The 19,970-nt window shown below is 39.9% G+C and overlaps 3 protein-coding genes across 4 annotated transcripts in view; 2 read left to right on the forward strand and 1 right to left on the reverse strand.

Annotated features, from left to right (window-relative positions):
• The window catches only part of LOC144645318 (vacuolar protein sorting-associated protein 33A-like), a 70,602-nt gene that overhangs the window by 46,287 nt on the left and 4,345 nt on the right, over nt 1-19,970 (reverse strand). Inside the window, exons 4-15 of one of the 2 annotated variants that reach the window (XM_078504846.1) lie at nt 18,518-18,602; nt 17,819-17,917; nt 13,253-13,369; nt 12,221-12,395; nt 11,554-11,756; nt 10,625-10,715; nt 10,008-10,082; nt 2,052-2,131; nt 1,466-1,552; nt 1,113-1,247; nt 502-603; nt 169-235 (exon numbers count right to left, since the gene is read on the reverse strand). In XM_078504846.1, the coding sequence (XP_078360972.1) occupies nt 169-235; nt 502-603; nt 1,113-1,247; nt 1,466-1,552; nt 2,052-2,131; nt 10,008-10,082; nt 10,625-10,715; nt 11,554-11,756; nt 12,221-12,395; nt 13,253-13,369; nt 17,819-17,917; nt 18,518-18,602 (1,316 nt within the window). The remainder of the gene's footprint in view (nt 1-168; nt 236-501; nt 604-1,112; nt 1,248-1,465; nt 1,553-2,051; nt 2,132-10,007; nt 10,083-10,624; nt 10,716-11,553; nt 11,757-12,220; nt 12,396-13,252; nt 13,370-17,818; nt 17,918-18,517; nt 18,603-19,970) is intronic. The other variant, XM_078504847.1, reaches the window with a different exon arrangement.
• On the forward strand, nt 2,918-6,989 carry LOC144645303 (uncharacterized). Its single transcript, XM_078504831.1, has one exon. It carries the CDS (start codon nt 3,495-3,497, stop codon nt 5,550-5,552), a length of 2,058 nt encoding a protein of 685 aa, XP_078360957.1. The 5' UTR covers nt 2,918-3,494; the 3' UTR covers nt 5,553-6,989.
• On the forward strand, nt 6,999-9,930 carry LOC144645306 (uncharacterized). Its single transcript, XM_078504835.1, has one exon. The coding sequence runs from the start codon at nt 7,237-7,239 to the stop codon at nt 9,283-9,285; it is 2,049 nt and encodes a 682-aa protein (XP_078360961.1). The 5' UTR covers nt 6,999-7,236; the 3' UTR covers nt 9,286-9,930.

The following is a 19,970-nucleotide window of genomic DNA, read 5'->3' on the forward strand; positions in this document are numbered from 1 at the left end:
TAAAGCAGAGGTGTTGTAATTTCAATTTTCCCCGACTTTTCTTCGAAATGTCAATTTTCCCTGTCTCACTTGCAGAATGTTGTAAGGGTATTCAACTGCCTAATTTCCATATCAGAGAGTAAACTAGAAACAGAAAACGGTCACGATTATGAAATCATGCAGTTTTACTTTTTTGAAGACCAGGAGGCAGTCGCTGGATTTCTTCGACTGCAGGTCCCGGGAGCAGCCGAAGAACCTGAAGAAAAACAGCAAAACTTTAATATAAAAATATTAATTTTCCTCAGTGACTTCTAATGTTAGTCTGAAAATTCGCTGATACATTCATGGTACTGTAAACTGCATGTCAGCTTGGCAATCCACTGAAACATAATACAAAGTTTCGATAATAAAACTATAGAGTGTTTTCATGGCAGCCATGTTGGAGAAGTCAAACAAAAGAAGATATTTGCTGAAAAAAGATTTTTTAAGATTCATTCGATTCCGTAATCATTGGGTTGTTACCTCTTCCAGTCCTCTCCAGCCCTGCGGCCGAGCCAAAAACTGAGCCAGTCGTACAGTCAGCGGTGCGTATCCTGAAAACACGTAAGCGATGTCATTCGGATTCTGCAAGAACAAATAATACAATAATAATAAATGTAAACTCCACGTGATCCTGCAACTTTTAATAGCTATTAAATATAACTTTCAGGATGGTTTAAAATTTCAGCACTTGTTTTTTTTTTTTTTTTTACAGATGTAAGTGTACACATGTAATTGTTTCACAGGTGTTACAAGTATATAGCCGTTTACCAGACTGGTCACATACTTCATTGCACCACAGGGTGATTTATTAAATTTAGAAAGGCGAGGATCATATTTTTCTTTGTCAGGAGCCCACCAGGCTCCTGTCTGATAAGACTTAAAGAGCATGCTCTTTCTTTTCTTCCCAAATTTGAACAGAAGGAACAAAAAATTAGAGAGCAGCTCTATGTTCTGAAGAAGAAGATACGACAACAAAAACTGTCTTAACCATCGGGTGGTCACCAACAAACGTGTTCATCCACGCCCTTTCCCCTTCTTCCCCCTTTAAATCTAGCCGAGTAAGCCAGCTAAAGAAACAAATCACCGCTCACCTGTTCCTGAACGTCTTCAACGACAAGCTTTAGTGACTTGCGCAGTACATTGTAAGATCGAGACGTCTGCGTTCTCAACAAGCCAGCGGACTCCAGCGGAGAAAGCGTCCTGTACGCATGCTCAAAACCATACGTCTATAAGAACATAAAAATTGGAAAAGGAAAAACGGGAATTATCAGAAAGATAGTTTTGTATCAGCATAGTACATGTATAGAACAGTTTTTTGAACAATATGACTAAGCAAGGCATACATAATGTCACTAAGCAACATCGCTTAAGAATGAGGGTCGAAAACGTTTGTTGTTTCACAAACTAAAACATTCAACACAACAAGACAACGGACAACACCAACCTGTAGAATTTCACGACAGTAGAACTCCAGCATCTTGGGCTTGAAGCCGTTATTCGTCAAACACTGAGCACACAGCAGACGAAGAACCTTATGAAAAGTAAAAGAAAATTAAGAAAATTAACGGCAGTTAAGTAGCGTACACGACAGTTGCGAGATGGGAGGAGAGGGTCGGGGGAAAACAAGCGCGGAACACGCTTTTCCTGTCCCTTTCACGTACCTGCTTTTTAGGGTAGGAGAGTCAGTGGTCACGAACTTCGTCAATTAGTGCTAAACGTAACTAGATGTGAATATGTAGACAGGACTGCAGAAAAATTTATTTGAAGCCTTGTGTATTGCTTAGCGAATCATACACCCCGTTTTTCGGAAAATATAACGTATGACTACAATTTTACTGCGTCGGCAGTCGAGTGACTTCGGTATCAACTTCAAGGTGGTGAAGGTAAATTCCACCTTAGCCAGTTTGTGAAGCTTCCAAAACTGAGAGGAAATCCTAATGACTGAGGGCTAATTGCCACTATGGCCACCCTAAGGTGGCTACTGTTTTATTAGGTGTTATGTACAGGTAATGCATGTTCTCTTTGCCTACCGTTATAAGCGGTTTCTTTATTCCAAAACATTTCTCTATGTAAGGGTTGATTTTGTCCGTGTCCAGACCTTGCGCCAGTTCTGAGAAGAAAATAGAAAAGGAGAATATAATAGGAATATATTAATGAATATCAAATACTTTGGTAATTTTTTTTATTTTTTGAAAAGATGTGTCGGTAAAGTTCAGAGCCACCTTATATTTTTATTTACGTAATGTGACTCTGAAGCCTCTCGAACAGTGGTGTACTTCAAACATAGTTTTAGCCATAATTATCAGAGCGAAATAGTTATGAAGTCACTGATGGAAAAAATGGCGAATTCGGTTTTTGCGCGAATTCATCATTGATTGAGGGAAGAGGAGGCGGGGGGTGCATTTCTCCAAGATTGAGCCTAGCGTTTTAAATTGTTTTATTGGTGACAACAGAAAACGGAGTAGCCGAAAAAGGAATTGGGAGGAGGGTTCGCATTACAACAATGAATAATACAATCATAGCTGGCATCTGTGTTCACATTTTGCCTCATTAGCATACGACTTTTGCGAAGAGAAGGCACACTGCTACACAGCTATTTTATTAACGTTGACAGATGGTCTTGGTATTCACTAACATTTGCATATTGGCTTAAAGAAAATGTAAAAGTTTGTATTTTTGCACGTGAAGAATTCATGAATTTGTTTTCCTCTCAGGAGGCATTTTTCTGTAGCTTTACTTTCACTGTCGAGTGGCTTTGAAAAGTCTTCTAACTTCAATGTACCTTGTTCAACGTTTTTTTTGAAGCTCGGTCGGAGACTGAAGCTCTTATACTAATCAAAAAAATTATTGTAAACAAAAGCCACGAACCATAATTAATCAAACACAGAAGGGCGGCTGTTGGCTTTTGTCCACAAAAAGGAATATACATTTTGAATTACGAAGTAGGATTAAGCGAGTTACAAGACAAAACAAACCGGCTTAGAAAGAGATATACGGGAATTTATAGCGGGAAGAAGCAAATTACGTACCAGAGGTTGCGAAAAACCGTAACGTATTAATTTAATTAGGTATGATTGAACAATTATTGCGTGACAACACCAAAGAACGTTTGCGTGACAGTCCCTTCCTAGCGATAGCACAGAGCATATTACAATTTACATTGACGTCAGTGGGTCGCCGCCCGCAGATCAACAGCCTAATTGATTGCTTTCGCCTGGAAACAGAAAATATTATTCTGTTTGTTTTCAACCAGTACAGTGTAGCCGACGGAAAAACTACAATCTCAACTACACTTCGTTTCGTATTTCAGTTAATTATTAACCCGGGACGCTGTGTTCGCGCGACGATCTCCACTAAATGAAGGCGAGTAAATAACAAAAAAGCCCAGTTCCGTATTATAGCAACTGCAACCGCGTTCTAGATATCTCGTATCACTCGTGTAGCGAAACAGTTATCTAGCAAGTTCAATCAAAATGGGTACTGGTGGATCAAAAAAGCTTCTAATAGTGCAGCCGCAAGCTGACGAGGAGGCGATTTCAAGTTCTTCAGAATCTGAAATACAAAATCCCGCTCAACCAAAGGTGCTACAAGAACAGTGGTTGAGTCACGACAGGCCGCCTAGGGAGCACGAGAGAAATGAGACGAATTCACTTCAACCCGATAACGTTGATTGGGATGTGTTGCACAGAGGTACGCTTGAAAGATACAAGATAAACAACCCGGAACAAGCCGACGATCTGCAAACAATGTTTGAGAATATGCAAGTGTTACAAAACAATTTCGCGAATAATTCACGAGCACAAGATCGGTATACGGAGCTGGTGAGCGAAAACATTGACCACTTGATCACTACAAGCCGTAACATTGACACTTTAGACGTGACTAGCGGGACCAGAATCATGGAGTTTGTTTTGAAAATCGACGGCGCAGCGGTGTTACAAAAGTTCGCTCAGAATTGTTTCAACGATTACTACGAGATGGATGATAAATCAGACGATAAAAGCGCAGATGATAAATTAAAAGGTTCTACTTGTTTTCATAGTCTCAAGTACGTGTTACTAACAATACAAAACTTTGCAGACTTTCAAGACGGCTTTTGCAAGGCGAGTGCTAAAGCGGGAGTGATTCCTATGTGTCTAGAAAATATCATACGACTCGATCAAGAAAATGACAACTGGCAAAATGGAGATGAAGAATCAGAGCCAGTTCAACTAATTGATATTTGTCTCGGAATTTTGCACAACATTTCACTAAGGCTGAGAGATCGTGAGTGGTTCCCAAACAGCGATGAGACTTTGCTCTATTTTGCCAAAGTTGAGATGACAGGAATTGCAACGACTGCCTTGCTATGCCTTGGGTACTTGGTAAATGAAGAAACAAATCATTTAATTTCAGCGGATGAAACCCTGCTTGGCTTTATCGTAACAATATTAAACAAAGCATGTCAGTCTGAAGACCGAAGATGCGACGGATTTTCCGCGAAAGAGCTTGCAGAAGGACTCAGCCACCTTGCCATCAACGACAACAACAAGAAGACTCTGGGCAACAATGGAGCGGTACGTGTGTTAACAACAATTCTGAAGACTTCTAACGACGACGAGGAACGCGCAAGTGCTGCAAGGGCTTTGTGGATGTTGGCGTTTGACGACTCCAACAAAGATGTCATTAGGCAAGAAGAAGGGGCGTTGGATACATTGCGCGAGTTACACCACAGTGGTAACCCGGAGGTGCAAAAGGCAGCCGCTGGTGCATTGTGGGAGATTGAAGAAAAGACAGCAAGAAACAAAGCCGAGAAAACTAAAGAAGCCACTGGAAATCACGTGATGATTAGCTACCAATGGGATTCCCAGGAAATCTTAGTGGAAGTCAAGAACAAGCTTCAGGCCAATGGATATCGAGTGTGGATGGATCTGGAGCAGATGGGTGGGTCCACACTAGAAGCGATGGCCAAGGCTGTCGAAGACTCCGCTGTTGTGCTGGTCTGCGTGTCACAGCGCTACAAAGAAAGCCCTAACTGTCGATCAGAAGCCGAATACGCCTATCAACTGAGAAAAGACATCATTCCTTTGATGATGCAACGCAATTACCAGGCAGACGGCTGGTTAGGAATGCTTGTGGGGACAAAACTATGGATTGGCTTTCAGAGTAAACATGTTGTTGATTCTGCTGTTGGAAAACTTATCAAGGAGTTAAATGAAAGAGGAAGAGATGGCGACGCGACGGACGGGTCACCAGAGGCAAACATTCGACCAAGTGAGACCAGTGTTCTAGAAGCCTTACCCCCAGCCACGGATGTCTCTGGCTGGACAAATCACGATGTCAAGAAATGGCTCACAGAAATTGGATTAGGGCAAGTGTGCAAAAAGAAAAACATTTCGGGATTTAATGGGCAAACATTGATCAATCTTAAGAAGCTTCGCGGAGAATGCCCAGATTACTTCTACAAGTGTCTAGAACAAACTCTAAACTTGAAAAATATGTTACATTTGTTCAAGTTCACAAACGGGCTAGAAAAACTTCTAGGACATTGAGATAACATAAACATACACCGGTTTGCAAAACTGATACATAGGCTGCATTGCTGCTAGTATCTTTCGCAGCAGTGACTCGGGTTGTCACGCAACGATAGGTGATCCGTGGGCAGGAGTGTTGCGTGACGACCTCGATAACGGCGTGGAGAGATAGCATTTTCTTTTAATATTTCCGTGTTACTAGCCTTGCATTTTAAATAATTTCATTGGTGTAGCTGTAATAAAATGCGAAAGACGGGAAAGTGTTAAGTTTTATGATTAAAAAAATCTTTTCGCTGACTAAAACAATAATGGCGCAGCCCGGAGAGAACAAGCGAGGGCTCACACTAAACTGTTCTTTGCGAAATTCCAAATCCGAAATTCCTACAAGCAGTCACTATTTCTTGCTTATATTTTGAAGATTCTACACGTGAGAGGAAATTAATAATTTTCCGTTTTCTTCTCGCGCGATAGAAAAACTAGGAAAGTTAAAAAGAGACTGGGCGTAGTCTACCCCAACGGAGGATAGAATATTCGTATTTTGACTTGAGATGTCGTAGAAATGACAGCAATGTGGCACATTTGATAGCCCTACAGTGTTTAATTTTGATGCCTTAAGGCTGGTTCTCGTATAATCGCCCCGGTGGTTTCTATCGCCTCTGTCACTTCAAAAAGATTTCTTGCGACCGGGGATATTATATGAAAACATTAAACAGTCGATCGCGAACGTCGATCGCTTGGATCGCCCATGTCCTATCCTTCTAGCTTCTCTTTCCCTTCTTCGCCGTTAAACTGCAATAACTGAGAAGATAGGAGGCCACAAGTTTTGCTCTTTCATTGAAGGTTGCCATTGTGTTGGATCTAGGGCTAAAATGATTGTTTTTCTTAAGTCTTCGCTCATATCAGACGATCGGGTCGATCATGTGAGAACCCCCGATCGCTTCCAATTGCTTCGATCGGCTACGATCATCTCAGTATTTGTAAACCGGGTTGTAAACGATCGATGCGATCATATGAGAACCAACCTTTAGTGTTGAAAAATGAAGGAGATAGAAACGTGTACAGTGAATATGCATTTGAAATGAAGCCACAAAACATAAGCTGCACAGAAGGGTGCTTGTTGGCTTTTGTCAACAAAACGGAATATGCATAATAACAAGTTCCTATTGTGCGTGTTACGATGCGGAACGAGCTCGGCTAAGAAAGAGGTAACCGTAATTTTATAGCGAGAAGAAAAATACTTATGTACCAAACTTAACAACGTAAGATGTTAATTGAATTAGGTGTGATTTGTGAGACGTTCACTTCAAAACAATGATTGCGTGATGAACCCAGAGAATGTTTATGTGACTGTCGACTTACGTCACGGCAATTAACATTGACGTCACTGGGTCTCCGGGGAAATAAAAATCAACATACTATATAAAAGGATTGATTTTGGAGCCTGGAAACGGAAAATATTGTTTGCTTTCCACATGTAACCGAAGAAAAACTGCAATCCCGACTACACTTCGTATTATCGATTATTAACCCGGGACGTTGTGTTCGCGTGACGTTCTCCGCTAAATTAGTTGCCGACTGAAATTAAGGCGACTAAGTTTGTTTTCGATAACAACCCAATCCAGTTCCGCATCATAGCAACTGCGACAGCGTTCTAATTTCATATCATTCGAGCGGACGAAGTAATCTAGCGACTTCCATTAATATGGGTGCTGGCGGATCAAAAAAGCTTCAAATAGTACAGCCGCCGGTGATTTCTAACTCTCCACAATCTTCAATGCAAAAAGCCCCTCAACCAAAGGTGCTACAAGAACAGTGGTTGAGTCACGACATTCCCAGGGAACACGAGAGAAATGAGACGAATTCGATTCAAGATAACACTGAATGGGCTGTGTTACACACCAACACGCTTGAAAGATACAAGATAAACTACCCGGAACAAGCCGGAGATCTACAAACAATATTTGAGAATATCCAAGTGTTACGAAACACTTTCGCCAATGATTTAAGAGGACGCGGTCGGTATACGGAGCTGGTGGGAGAAACCATTGACCATTTGGGTACTACAAGCTATAACACATACACTTCAGCCGGGACTAGCGAGGCTGGAGAATACGTCAGAATCGTGGATTTTCTGGTGGAAATCGACGGCGCAGCGGTGTTGCAAAAGTTCGCTCAGAATTGTTTCAAAGATTACTACGAGATGGATGATGAATCAGACGATGAAAGCGCAGATGAGAAATCGTGGGATTTCACTTGTTTTGATTGTCTCCAACAAGTGTTAGCATCAATGCAAAACTTTGCAGACTTCCACGACGGCTTCTGCTCGGCGAGTGCCAAAGCGGGAGTAGTTCCTATGTGTCTAGAAAATATAATACGAATCGATCGAGAAAATGACAACTGGCAAGATGGAGATGAAGAATCAGAGCCACTTCAGTTAATTGATACCTGTCTCGGAATTTTGCACAACATTTCGCGACGGCTGAGAGACCGTGAGTTGTTTGTCAACAGCGAAAAAACTTTGCTCTATTTTGCCAAAGTAAAGAAAACAGGAATAGCTACTACCGCCTTGCTATGCCTTGGGTACCTGGTAAATGAAGAAACAAATCATTTAATTTCAGCGGATGAAAACTTGCTTCGTTTTATCGTAACAATGTTGAACGAAGCATGTCAGTCTGAAGACCGACGATACGACGGCTATTCCGCGAAAGAGCTTGCCGAAGGGCTTAGCCACCTTGCCATCAACGACAACAACAAGAAGACTCTGGGCAACAATGGAGCGGTACGTGTGTTAACAACAATTCTGAAGACTTCTAACGACGACGAGGAACGCGCAAGTGCTGCAAGGGCTCTGTGGATGTTGGCGTTTGACGACTCCAACAAAGATGTCATTCGGCAAGAGGAAGGGGCGTTGGATACATTACGCGAGTTACACCACAGTGGAAACCCGGAGGTGCAAAAGGCAGCCGCAGGTGCATTGTGGGAGATTGAAGGAAAGACAGCAAGAAACAACGCCGAGAAGACTAAAGAAGCCACTGGAAATCACGTAATGATCAGCTACCAATGGGATTCCCAGGAAATCTTAGTGGAAGTCAAGAACAAGCTTCAGGCGAAGGGATATCGAGTGTGGATGGATCTGGAGCAGATGGGTGGGTCCACACTAGAAGCAATGGCCAAGGCTGTCGAAGACTCCGCTGTTGTGTTGGTCTGCGTGTCACAGCGCTACAAAGAAAGCCCCAACTGTCGATCAGAAGCCGAATACGCCTATCAACTGAGAAAAGACATCATTCCTTTGATGATGCAACGCAATTACCAGGCAGACGGCTGGTTAGGAATGCTTGTGGGGACAAAATTGTGGATTGGCTTTCAGAGTAAGCAGATTGTTGATTCTGCTGTTGGAAAACTAATCAAGGAGTTAAATGGAAGAGGAAAAGATGGCGACACGACGGACGGGTCACCAGAGGCAGTCATTCGACCAAGTGAGGCCAGTGTTGTTGCAGCACCACGCCCAGCCACGGATGTCTCTGGCTGGACAAATCAAGACGTGAAAAAGTGGCTCACAAAAATTGGATTGGCACAAGTGTGCAAAGAAAACATTTCGGAACTTGATGGTCAGGCATTGATCGATCTTCAGGAGCTCCGCGGAGAATGCCCAGATTACTACTACAAGTGTCTGGAACACACTCTGAACCTGAAAAACATGTTTCATTTGCTCAAGTTTAGAAAGGAGTTAGACAAACTTCTAGGACATTAATTGAGGCTACATGAACGTGCACCCTAGATTGCCAAACAGATGCATGGCCACATGACTACTAGTGTCTTTCGCAGCTGCTGTTTGGGTCGTCACGCATTGCTGTGTGTATTGCGTGACTGTTCAAATAACGGAGTAGAATCTGAGGATCTTAAGTGATCTGTTCCTGTTGCGTCACTCAGACAAAAACGTAAAATGAAGAACGCAACAGCAGTACGTAAACTTGCTGAGAATCCGAACTGTTGAAAGGCCGACATGTTGGCTGTTTACATAAGCGTGACCTTGTATGCAACTTAGTTACATTACTCAAAACTATATTGTTCGACTAGGTGTACCATTTACCGTTTAAATTTGAGCAGTTTTTCGTTTCACATTAATACGACCCATAGAAACCGTCTGCTAAACGAATTGAGAGCCAACATCGCACAAGGTGTTTGCTCACTAGGGGAAAAGCGAGGCAGGAGGTTGCTCTAGGAAAAGAGAACCGCACTTAAAAATGCCTCAACTTTTTTTCAAAACTCATCCGAAGAGGAGGGAGAAATTGGCTAAAAAATGTAGGGAGGAGGTTGATTTACCCTCCTGTCCCTGCACCCTCTTTGGGGGTATTAGATGGCGATTTTAAAATAGTATTAAATTTATTTTTCTTATTTTTGTTTTTGTTTTTTTGTGTGTGTGTTTTTTGTCCCAGTGCTTTCCGTAGCTAACCCATTTCTAGCTATTCGCACCTTGTTCAACTTGAATGCGCTCTCTAAACTCTTCAGGGTCTGTTTGTTCCTTGACCATCTCCGCTACTGTGGTATCTAAAGAGAAGGGTACCCTGAAAGTTAACATTTAATACCCTACCCTTTAACCAGGGGCAAAGCTTTTGCTTTTTGACAACTTGGCCCTGATCACCTCGAGTCACTGTACAATAGCCACTGTAAACTAAACAGATTTCATTTCCTGGCCACTATCGTAAAGTAACTGATGTGTCACTGCCAGATCTATAGCATCCAGAAAAAGCAAGGACATGCCAAAAGCCACTACGCCATGGGGGTTTTGCACGTTTTTGGTCTAAACTGTTCTGAAATTAGTCGTAGGCAACATCACCCATGGAAAAAAATATCTTTGAACCTTAATAACCTTAATTTTCGGATAGAAATCAAGCTACGGATATAAATATCAATATTTTAAAGATGCACGGAAACAACATGAAAAGTAAGGGTAATAAAGTTCACGTCAAAAAACTCATACTTTTTCCCGAGAACCTTTTTTCGCTGGTCTTTAATTTAGCGATTTTTTGAAAATCGCAAAAATCGCGAAAATTAAATACCGCGAAAGTAAGTAACAATAAGGTACTCACGGATGGCAAGAGAAGCTTTCGCTCTTTGCATGAATGGAATCCTCTGTACATATTGCTTCATTTCTCCAACTGTCTTGGCGCTTTTGTGTTCCTGAATGAAAAAATTTAAAACAATGAGCCTTGAGGGTTGCCTTAAATTAAAAGGAGGCTTAATTAATAAAAATAATGAAATGAAAAACGATCAAGCTAAATATAAACCACAGGAGGGCAGTGATTTTCCACATTTGCTACTTTAGCTATGAAAATCCAAAGTATACTCGTGAATATTTTTGTGACTATGAGGGTCTGAAGATTTAAACTTTTGATAAGTGCCATGCATTTAAACTTTTTCCAACAATTTACTGGGTAGCCTCCTGTGTCATATATTTATTTGCTATAACATTTGCTAGCCAAAGATAAGGTAAGATAAAAACTTTATTTCCGTGTCTGTGTGTTTAGCCCTTATGGACTAATTGGGGACACAATTAAAATACCTAAAATACTATTTATAATGCTACAGAATTTGCAGCAGTTACTATTGTTCTCCACGTAGTCCGATAGATTGAGTTTTCTAATTTTAGTTTTGAATGCAGCCACAGTCGGCGAGTTTTTCAGGTCTTTGCCTAATTTTGATCATAGAAGTGGTCCAAGATATCTGATACAATGTTTCCTGTAGCGTTTAGTATCAAAGCGCGGTAAGACAAAATCACTGTTATTGCTTTAGACCCTAGCAATTGAGTAGTATGTGGATTCCACCCTGATGAGGTTCTATGTTCTCTTAACCATCTTATAACAAAGTCAACTAGTTAGGTTGTGAGAATGAAGGAACTGCTCGTCTTCGGCAGGTGAAAAATCTTGGGGTAAAACATACAATCAGTTTTCCTTAAAAAAGTATTGAAATGGAAGAAATGAGTCAGAAGAATTTTCTTTTGATTCAGATTGATTCTGACCTCAAAAGCAGCACTGATCTGCTTAGCTCTCCTACTGAGGTGAATTCCCACAGCAGAGAAGTTCAGATCTCGTATGTCATAAAACAACTCGTCACTGGAGTTCAACACAACTTTCTTTGGCCCAGTTTGTGGTTGCTGTTGCAGTCCACCTGGTCCTTTCTCTTCTGTTTGAGGGAATCTCTCGGGTGGAAACTTGGCAGTGGCTTTAAAATAAAAGAAAATCTTTAAATTGAAAAATATTAATTGATTATCTAACTTCACACATCGCAGTACACATGTAATTTGCATGTCTCTCTCCATCCATGTGTATAAATGGGTACTGGGGGTTTGGATACTGGTGGTAACGCTGTGATGGACTAGCATCTAATATAGGAGGGCGGGTGAAAATAATCCAAGTCCCTTTATTGTACAGAAACCAGCAGTATGTACTGGCCTGATGGGCGGGTCACTAGGCTCAAATGCAGACAACTGAGTGTACATGTGCTTTGCCATAAAGTGCACCAATCAACCCTTCATATAAGAATGATTGTAGCATGTGCCATAGAGTTCACCTAACACTCATTTATGTAAGTCTCAATGTCATGTAGTACCCTTTTGTCTTTCACATAACAATTATTGTTAGTATATTCCATAACATTCATCTGCAATCCCTTCATGTAACACTTACTGTGGTGTATTCCATAGAGTTCATCTATCAGCCCTTCATAAGTGAGCTGGGTGAATAACGGAGTTAGCAAGTCTACATTACGGTCTATCAACAAAAGGGTGTCAATCTGTGGTGAGACTTGATTCTCTGAATCAGCTGCTTCTCGCTTCTTGCGCATCATCATGTCCAAGACACGCTGATGGGGAAAAAATGTGATTTTAACCATAAGTGTGATTGAATGGAAGTGAGTGAAATTAGTGAGTTTACCCCACAGGTTATGTCACATGTCAAACAAATTTTGGGAAAATACCGGTATATGCAAAATCATTTCCTTATTTCATAAGTACTTACCCCTATTTCATTTATTTCATTTCCCATTTAAAAATAAAAGACAAATTGTGATTCAAGTCAGACTGCTTTTCAAATTTCCCTTAAGGGTTTGAAGCCTTCATGTTATCTTAACTGGCAAAATTTTGCATAAATGATGAAATTTATTAATACATGATCCAAGTACTGGGCAAATGTAAGTTGTCAGTCTCACTCAAGACTTGATTCTTGACTCGATTCTGGAGATTTAGGATGTTGTTTGAGATTCATTGTATATAACATTGCCAACTGGAGTGAGGTAAGAAAAAAATTAGCCCAGTATCCACCTTAGGTTACAAGTTGTGAGTTGTTGGCTTGTGTTTAGATTAAGCTCAAGTAGATAATTAATAAGTAATTTCATCTAGTTCCCTTCCCCTCCCCGCCACCTCCTCATTCCTCATTGTAAAGTTGATTCCTGGTTTTGTGCTTCATATCATGAATAAATGTTGTTTAAGATCCAATCAGTCTTTCTGTCTGATAATAAACCCCCCTAAAATGAGCACTCTCCAAAAATATAAGCCCCCCCCCCCCCAAGAGACGTTAAATGAATAAAAATAACCCTATGGCATATTTTTACAATTGTTAAAAAAAGTAAAAGTCTAGTTTTTGCATCATATTCTAGTCGTATTCATTAAAATGTTTTACTCTAAAAATGAAACAGACCACTTAAATATATTTCATTCACACCTTGGACATGGTTCCTTTAGTATAGATCTTTGGAATTGTGCCATATAATGTTTGAAGAGTCATCAAGGAGTTGGCAACATAGAACAAGGATGTGTAGTCATTCTCCAAATAGCACTCCTAGAAAACAAAAACAAAATGGGCAAACAGAAATGAACGTTAGACTGTCTGAAAGAGTGCTTTCCAAATAACTGTGAAAAAAAAAACCATTATTTCCAAATTCTAATTTGACCTGGATAGAGGAACCACGTGAAAACCAGTAAGGGCTGCCGTGGCAAAATGTTGTCAATTTATTATGTAAAAGGGGTGTGAATGTTAAGTTCACATCTCTTTTAGGGTCATCAACTATAGATTTTGGTATTGACAAGGGTGGTCAGGGCTTATGTTTATACTCTTCAAGGAGGGATACAAGTTGTTTTGGTGGTTTAGCTCAATATTAATACATATTACAAGAAATCTTTCAAAGATGAAAGCTCTCTCTCATTTGTCTATTAGGAGACACATGAGACTTGACCCACACCCAGATTGGTCTCCTTTTTTAATTATACTAATCTGGGTCAAATTTCTAAAAAATCATTTTACCCCATAGGCCCGGGTCGCACTTGGGACAAAATCGGGACAAGTTTATTTTGATAACCAAAAAAATGTCAGATTTCTGTCATCAGTTGACCCCGCCAAGTGCGACCTACTTGTCCCTACGCGGACAAAAACTTGTCCACGGAGACAAATCTTCAAAGAAGCTGTCGTCCTGCCTCAACGCAGGACTTTTTACGAACAACAAACAAAAATTGTTTTTCTTGTGACAAAAGTGTCAATCAGTTCAGTGATCCTTAAAAAAATGTTCGCTTCACATTTTACTGTCTAGTCTGATGAATACGAATTCAAGTGGTTTTCGACCGAATATTTCCGTTATTTGGGAAAAGAGCCCTCACCAAGATAATTCAAATGAAAGGAAAGATTGGTATAGGCTAGGGCAACTGTTCTGTAGCCGCAGTCCGAATCATGATGCACAGCAATTTGCTCATCAAATTTTCCGCTTTATACGGCGGCAAGCTTTCTTTTATATGATCTTCGACATCGTTACGAACGCTCGCATTAAGAAGGTAGAAATAAAAATTGGCGTTGATTTGATTCAATGCGACCAGTTTGTCTCTTCCTTTTGAATGCTATTTTTGCTGCGAAATTAACTCAGTATCAAGTGACGGGTAATTTTGTGTGTCCAAGTGCGACCCTAAATACAACAATTCAAATTGTCTCGGACAAGTTCCGAGACAAACATTGTTCTCAACATCTTGCAACATTTCAAATGTTTGTCTCAAGTGCGACCCGGGCCTTATACCTTAAGGTAACCATTGTTAGCCAAGGCTGCTGCCTAACGGGCGCCCGGTCGCCAGAGGCGCCTAAGTTACAAGCGCGGGCGACTAAATTTTTGTTCAAGGAGCCCGCATGGGCGCCTAAACATTGATCTTCCACTCCCATCTTTTGACTTCAATTTTCTTGTAACCTTGTTTCATTGGCATAAAAAATCCCATTAAAAACAACAACTGCTTCATTTTAAAACGGAAACGCCGAAATTGTTTGCATTTGGCGTATTAAGTACGTAACGTGTCTTTGCAAAATTCAGCAACTTCGAAAACCATTCGTTTTCAAGTGTTTAGGACTGGGCCTAACTGCCAAATATGGAATGTGTTATGTTCTGGATTACGTTTCATTTGCTTCGTTGACGTTTCGGAGAATTTTCGAAGTGAATCTGAAGAAATATTTACGGATACAAAAGTGAAATCAATCTGTTTGCTACTGCAGTCATGGATCAGGTCTGAAATAATTTTAATCTGCAAAAGCTTGATACAAAAACCTTTCCGACAGGCTTAAACTTACGTAAAACAACGTGCCAAATATCGTGATGTGTACACAAACTTACGTGGCGCGTTTAACATGTAATTCAGCTTAATCTATGAAGCATTGAATGCCTAACTTTAGTAGGGCGTAAAATGTATGCCTCTTTCTTTTCATGTGACATTTCATATCTGCTGCCGATTTTTTGTGGACTTAGGTTGTTAATTTCAACGAACTGTTTCATGTTTTCACGTTTATAAGCAGTCCTGAGCATTCTCGGGCATTGATCCGTGACTAGCAAATTTTTGTGCTAGAAACCTCAGTCCTTTTTGCCTGCTCAGATATTCAGTTTGATTAAAATATATTGTTTTTGTTACTACATTTATTTTACAAACAACTTATTTGATAAGATTAGTAATTTGAAGTGTTTTCACAACTTGATTTTTCTGTTCTATTTTTGTCAACTGGTTATCATGTAACAAAGATACGATCAAAACTTAATTAAAGTGTTTACACAGGTGTTTTTGACTTCTCGTTACCTTTTTCTAAACCTAGGAAAAATAGACCTGCTTAATTATTGCTTCTTTTTTAACCTTGATTACTAAAATATTAATTGAACTGGATTTTTCTGTTTCATGTACATTGATTTTCTAAGTGAAAAACATATGAAAGTACATGAAATGCATTCATTCTGGCACTGGCTTAACAAATGAATTAACCCTTCACGCTCTCAACTAAATGCATGTCAGTTTTCATTGTTGGTTTATTTCTCCCAGCCCAGCTAGTGATTTAACCCACAGGGGGGAAAGATATTGCTGATATTGATGACTTATCCAACTTCTTACCTCTGGGTCTCTGAGGTTGCTGCAGAGTAAAAAAAAAAAGTTTTATGGGGAGGGTACCCTTACCCTTTCATGAACCATTTCTGCAACGTCTTTCCCAGGATCTCATGAACGAGGTTGCCATTTTTGGGGTATGTGAAAGTGACCCTTAACCTTTTAGAAACCATATACCCCCTAATGAAGATGGCACCCCTTTCACATACCAACAGAAGAAATACTACATCTTTTTTCTTATTTTTCACTTAATTAAAAACCAGTTTCCCTCCCCCCTTTTGTATGTTCCAACTCGTAAAATCCCTATCCTTTTATATACCTACAGCCTGAGAAAGGTATCCCTGTTGGGCAAAGCCTCCCCATATAGTCCACATTCGGGTACATGTATATTATAGCAATAATGTTGGGGGAAGTTTGACTCCCTGGGCTCCTCTCCAAGACCACATTATTGACCACATATTTGCCTGAGTAACCCCCACCCCCACCCCCACCCCCCCCCACTCCAGATTTGTCTTCGGCAACTTTTAAGCTGGGCTCCTAACATAATGGCTCGGGCTCCTAAATATTGATGTTAGGAGCCCGAAGGGCTCCTTAAAAATTTCCTTAGGCAGCAGCCTTGTTAGCGGCTACTAATTTTAGCGATTTTAGCGAGTTGGGCCAAAATTGCCAAATTTAGTACACGCTAAAATTTGTCTCAGTCAGATTTAATACACGTTAAATTAATACCCCCGCCAGCAAGAGGAATACAAAATTAAATAGAGTGGCCCTGTTCAACTATATGACAACATCAAAAGGTAGGGCAACAATTAAGAAGGGTTGGGAAAGAGCTGGGGTCGCCGGCATTGTGGAGAATATGACTGATTACCCTGACGAGGTCCCACTTTCTAACATTTGCAATTCACTTTCAATTGTTCTTTCTGACAATGATAATGTTCGTTCAATTTTAAGTGACTTTGTTCTATTACCGAACATTTATTTCCATCTCAGCTCTATATTAAAATTGTTGTTGTTGTTTTAATTTTCAGAAAATCGCTAAATTTAATAGTCGCTAAATCTTGCTTAGAAAAAATCGCTAAAATTAGTAGTCACTAAAAATAGTAACCTTATTAAAGGTATTTATACCCCATATACCACTACCCTCCCTCACCCCTCCCCTCTGGAGATGTATTTAAAACCCGGGGGGGGGGGGTACTCCAAAAAGTTTTGAACGGGGAGGCTCCGCCCCAAGTTCTAACCCCTTACCCTTTTATATACCATTTTTGACATAAATTGTACCCCTTTCGTATACCTTTAACTGAAAAAAGGTATCCCTTTCATATACCTAAGAGACATAACATGGCCTTAAAATAGGACGTTTTCTTGTCATTTTTATGTAGCGCTTAATAAATTAAAATAATACAGCCATAAATTGCGTCTGTTTGAAATATTTTAATTAAAGGCCTTTTTAAGTAGCCAAATGACATATTTCCATACCCTTTCATATACTTAAACGCGTGAAATCCCTCCCCTTTTATATACCTGAAGCCTGAAAAAGGTACCCCTTTCGGGCGGAGCCTCCCCGTATAGGCCATTATAGGGAGTACCCCCCCCCCCCGGGATTTAAAATCATGGAAAATCCACTTGTAACTAATGCAAATCAGAAAGAAACTTTAAGCGTAGCGTTCTAAGTAGGTTTTTTAGTTAACTCTTTCTTTTGTATTCAAGTTAGTTTTTAATAATAGTTTTTAATTCTTAGGTATTTTTCGTTTTATTGTATATAGTCTTATTAAGTATTTTTAATCTTAGTTAGGACCTTTCTGAAAACCACTGTATAGTGAATGAAGGCTTCCTAATAAAAGATTATTATTATTATAGAGAAGATCACTTTATATGGATACTTGTTTTTTATTTTATATACCTTGAAGCTAGAGTCCATTTCAAGTGACAAAACATCGCTATCCAGGGGTATCAGTTCCAAGGGGTATTCATCAATGTTAACAAATGACACATTGCGCTCCTGCAAACATAATAATGAATTAAAAGTGGCATTAAAGCACTCATCTTGAATATTAGACTGCTTGTTGCTAATGACTGTTGTACCTAACATGTTCAAAAAATTGGTTTAAATAAAATGAAGGAAGGAGGCCCCTTCACTAAGCACCAACAGGCAGCTACTTTGATCACCAAATGTTCAGGAGGAGTAAATAGAAACAAAGTTTCTTCAGTACACTACTGCAGTGTGTTTATTCTTTGTCCTGGTTAACAGGAGTCTAAAAAACTGATAATGGTATATACCTGCCAACTCTCCAGATTTTCCCGGAAGTCTCCAAGTTTTTTAATATCTGTCTGATTTTCTCACAGTATTCATACATGGTCTTAAATGATATCCTTAAAATGCAAAGATTTCTAGATGTCTCCAGATTTTTGTACTCTGGGGGGTTGGCAGGTATGTAATGGTAGAAGTTCAACGTCAAAGTGAATAGTAAGTATCTGGTGTCTACGTATATTTATTATAACAACAGTTACATCAATTCATGTAATCACCATGGCAGGCAGCCAACAACTACCTGTTAATTAAATAAAAATAATCTATAATAATTATTATTTTCTTACTTACTGCAAGTTTTCTTTCACACAACATAGTTTTTCTTGGAACAAACAAGATAGTGAACTCTTTTTTCTTGCTTTCTCTGCCTTCCTCACTAAAAAATTAGAGCAAAACAAAAAAGAAAGCTACAGTAATTCTTCTATGAACTGCTTCCAGGAAATTGTCTAGACACTACTACTGACAACAGTGACAAGGCTGTATGTAACAATATCACTTAAAAAAATGTCTGCTGTATGTTTTGTATTCTCAAGCCTCTAAAAAGGAGAAAGAATTGTAGTTTCCCAAAACTGTGCCCCTGGTGCATAAATGGAAAAATGTTTGCTGCCAAAGCACAATGTTCCTGAAAAAACTCAAAATCATTTGTTGTTTTGCTTCCACCAAACACTGTTGGGGAAACATTAAGGAAACAACATTTGTGGAACAATGTTTTGTCATTTGCTAGGAACATTAACGCAGCTTTGCTCATTTGGAAAACAAAATAAGAACTTTTCATTGCAAGTAACAATTTCATTCCCAGAGCCATGTTCCTCCGACCAGTGGTCAGGAAACTCAGTGGCTCTGGGCTAACCCACAAGTGCGAGGCGAGGCTAAGTTGGTAACGAGAACCCAGGCCTATTCTGGTTCTGGTTTGATTGTGAATGTGTGGCAGATATTGTCAGTGGTGAAATGAACAAGTTTTCAACACCCAATCAGATTCAGCCATCTTTTTGGCAGGCATTCAGATTAGCCCAGAGGTTCCAATCCCTGGCTCAGACCAGACTGTGCAAGTAATACATAGGCAAAGCCAACATTAAACAAAACCGTTACAGTCAAAGCTCTAGTAAGCGGACACCCTCGGGACGCGAAAAAAGTGTCCGTAACTGGAGCTGGCCGCTTACGAAAATGGTTCTTGTAAGCGGCCACTAGAAGTGTAGGGGAAAGATGGCGGCTTACGGGAACTTGCCCAACTAACAATAACCGGGCAGACGTGGATGACGACAAAACAAGCACTAAAATATGATACTTTAATTACTGTTAAATCACTGTGACGAATGGCGATGTGAAGTTTATTTACAAAAACAAGATACAAGGGTAGTTAATAGGATTTTCTTTGGGCTGTCCGCTTACGGGAGCTTAAAAACAAAGAAAAAGTCTAAGTCGTAATCTCTGAAAGTGTCTGCGGGCGCTTACGGGAATGTCAAGCATGTAAGGCTCGAACCAATCGTTTTAAACATAGCTTTTTTCCTTCTATGGCAAATTTTTAATATAGTTATAATAGATTTTAATAGTTGTATTTCTAATAATTTATCTCTTTGTAAATTTTTACGCAATTCAGTTTTTAGACTGTCATGTAAGAATATCAATAAACTATCTATCTATCTATCTGTCCGCTTACGAGAATGTAAAAATACAGAGTTTGTATGGGAGTTAAAAGAGGGTTTCAGACAAGGCGGCCGTAAGTAGAGCTGTCCGCTTACGAGAG

The sequence above is a fragment of the Oculina patagonica genome, chromosome 3 (assembly GCF_052425735.1).
Source record: "Oculina patagonica isolate OP01 chromosome 3, crgOcupat, whole genome shotgun sequence".
NCBI lineage: Eukaryota > Metazoa > Cnidaria > Anthozoa > Scleractinia > Oculinidae > Oculina > Oculina patagonica.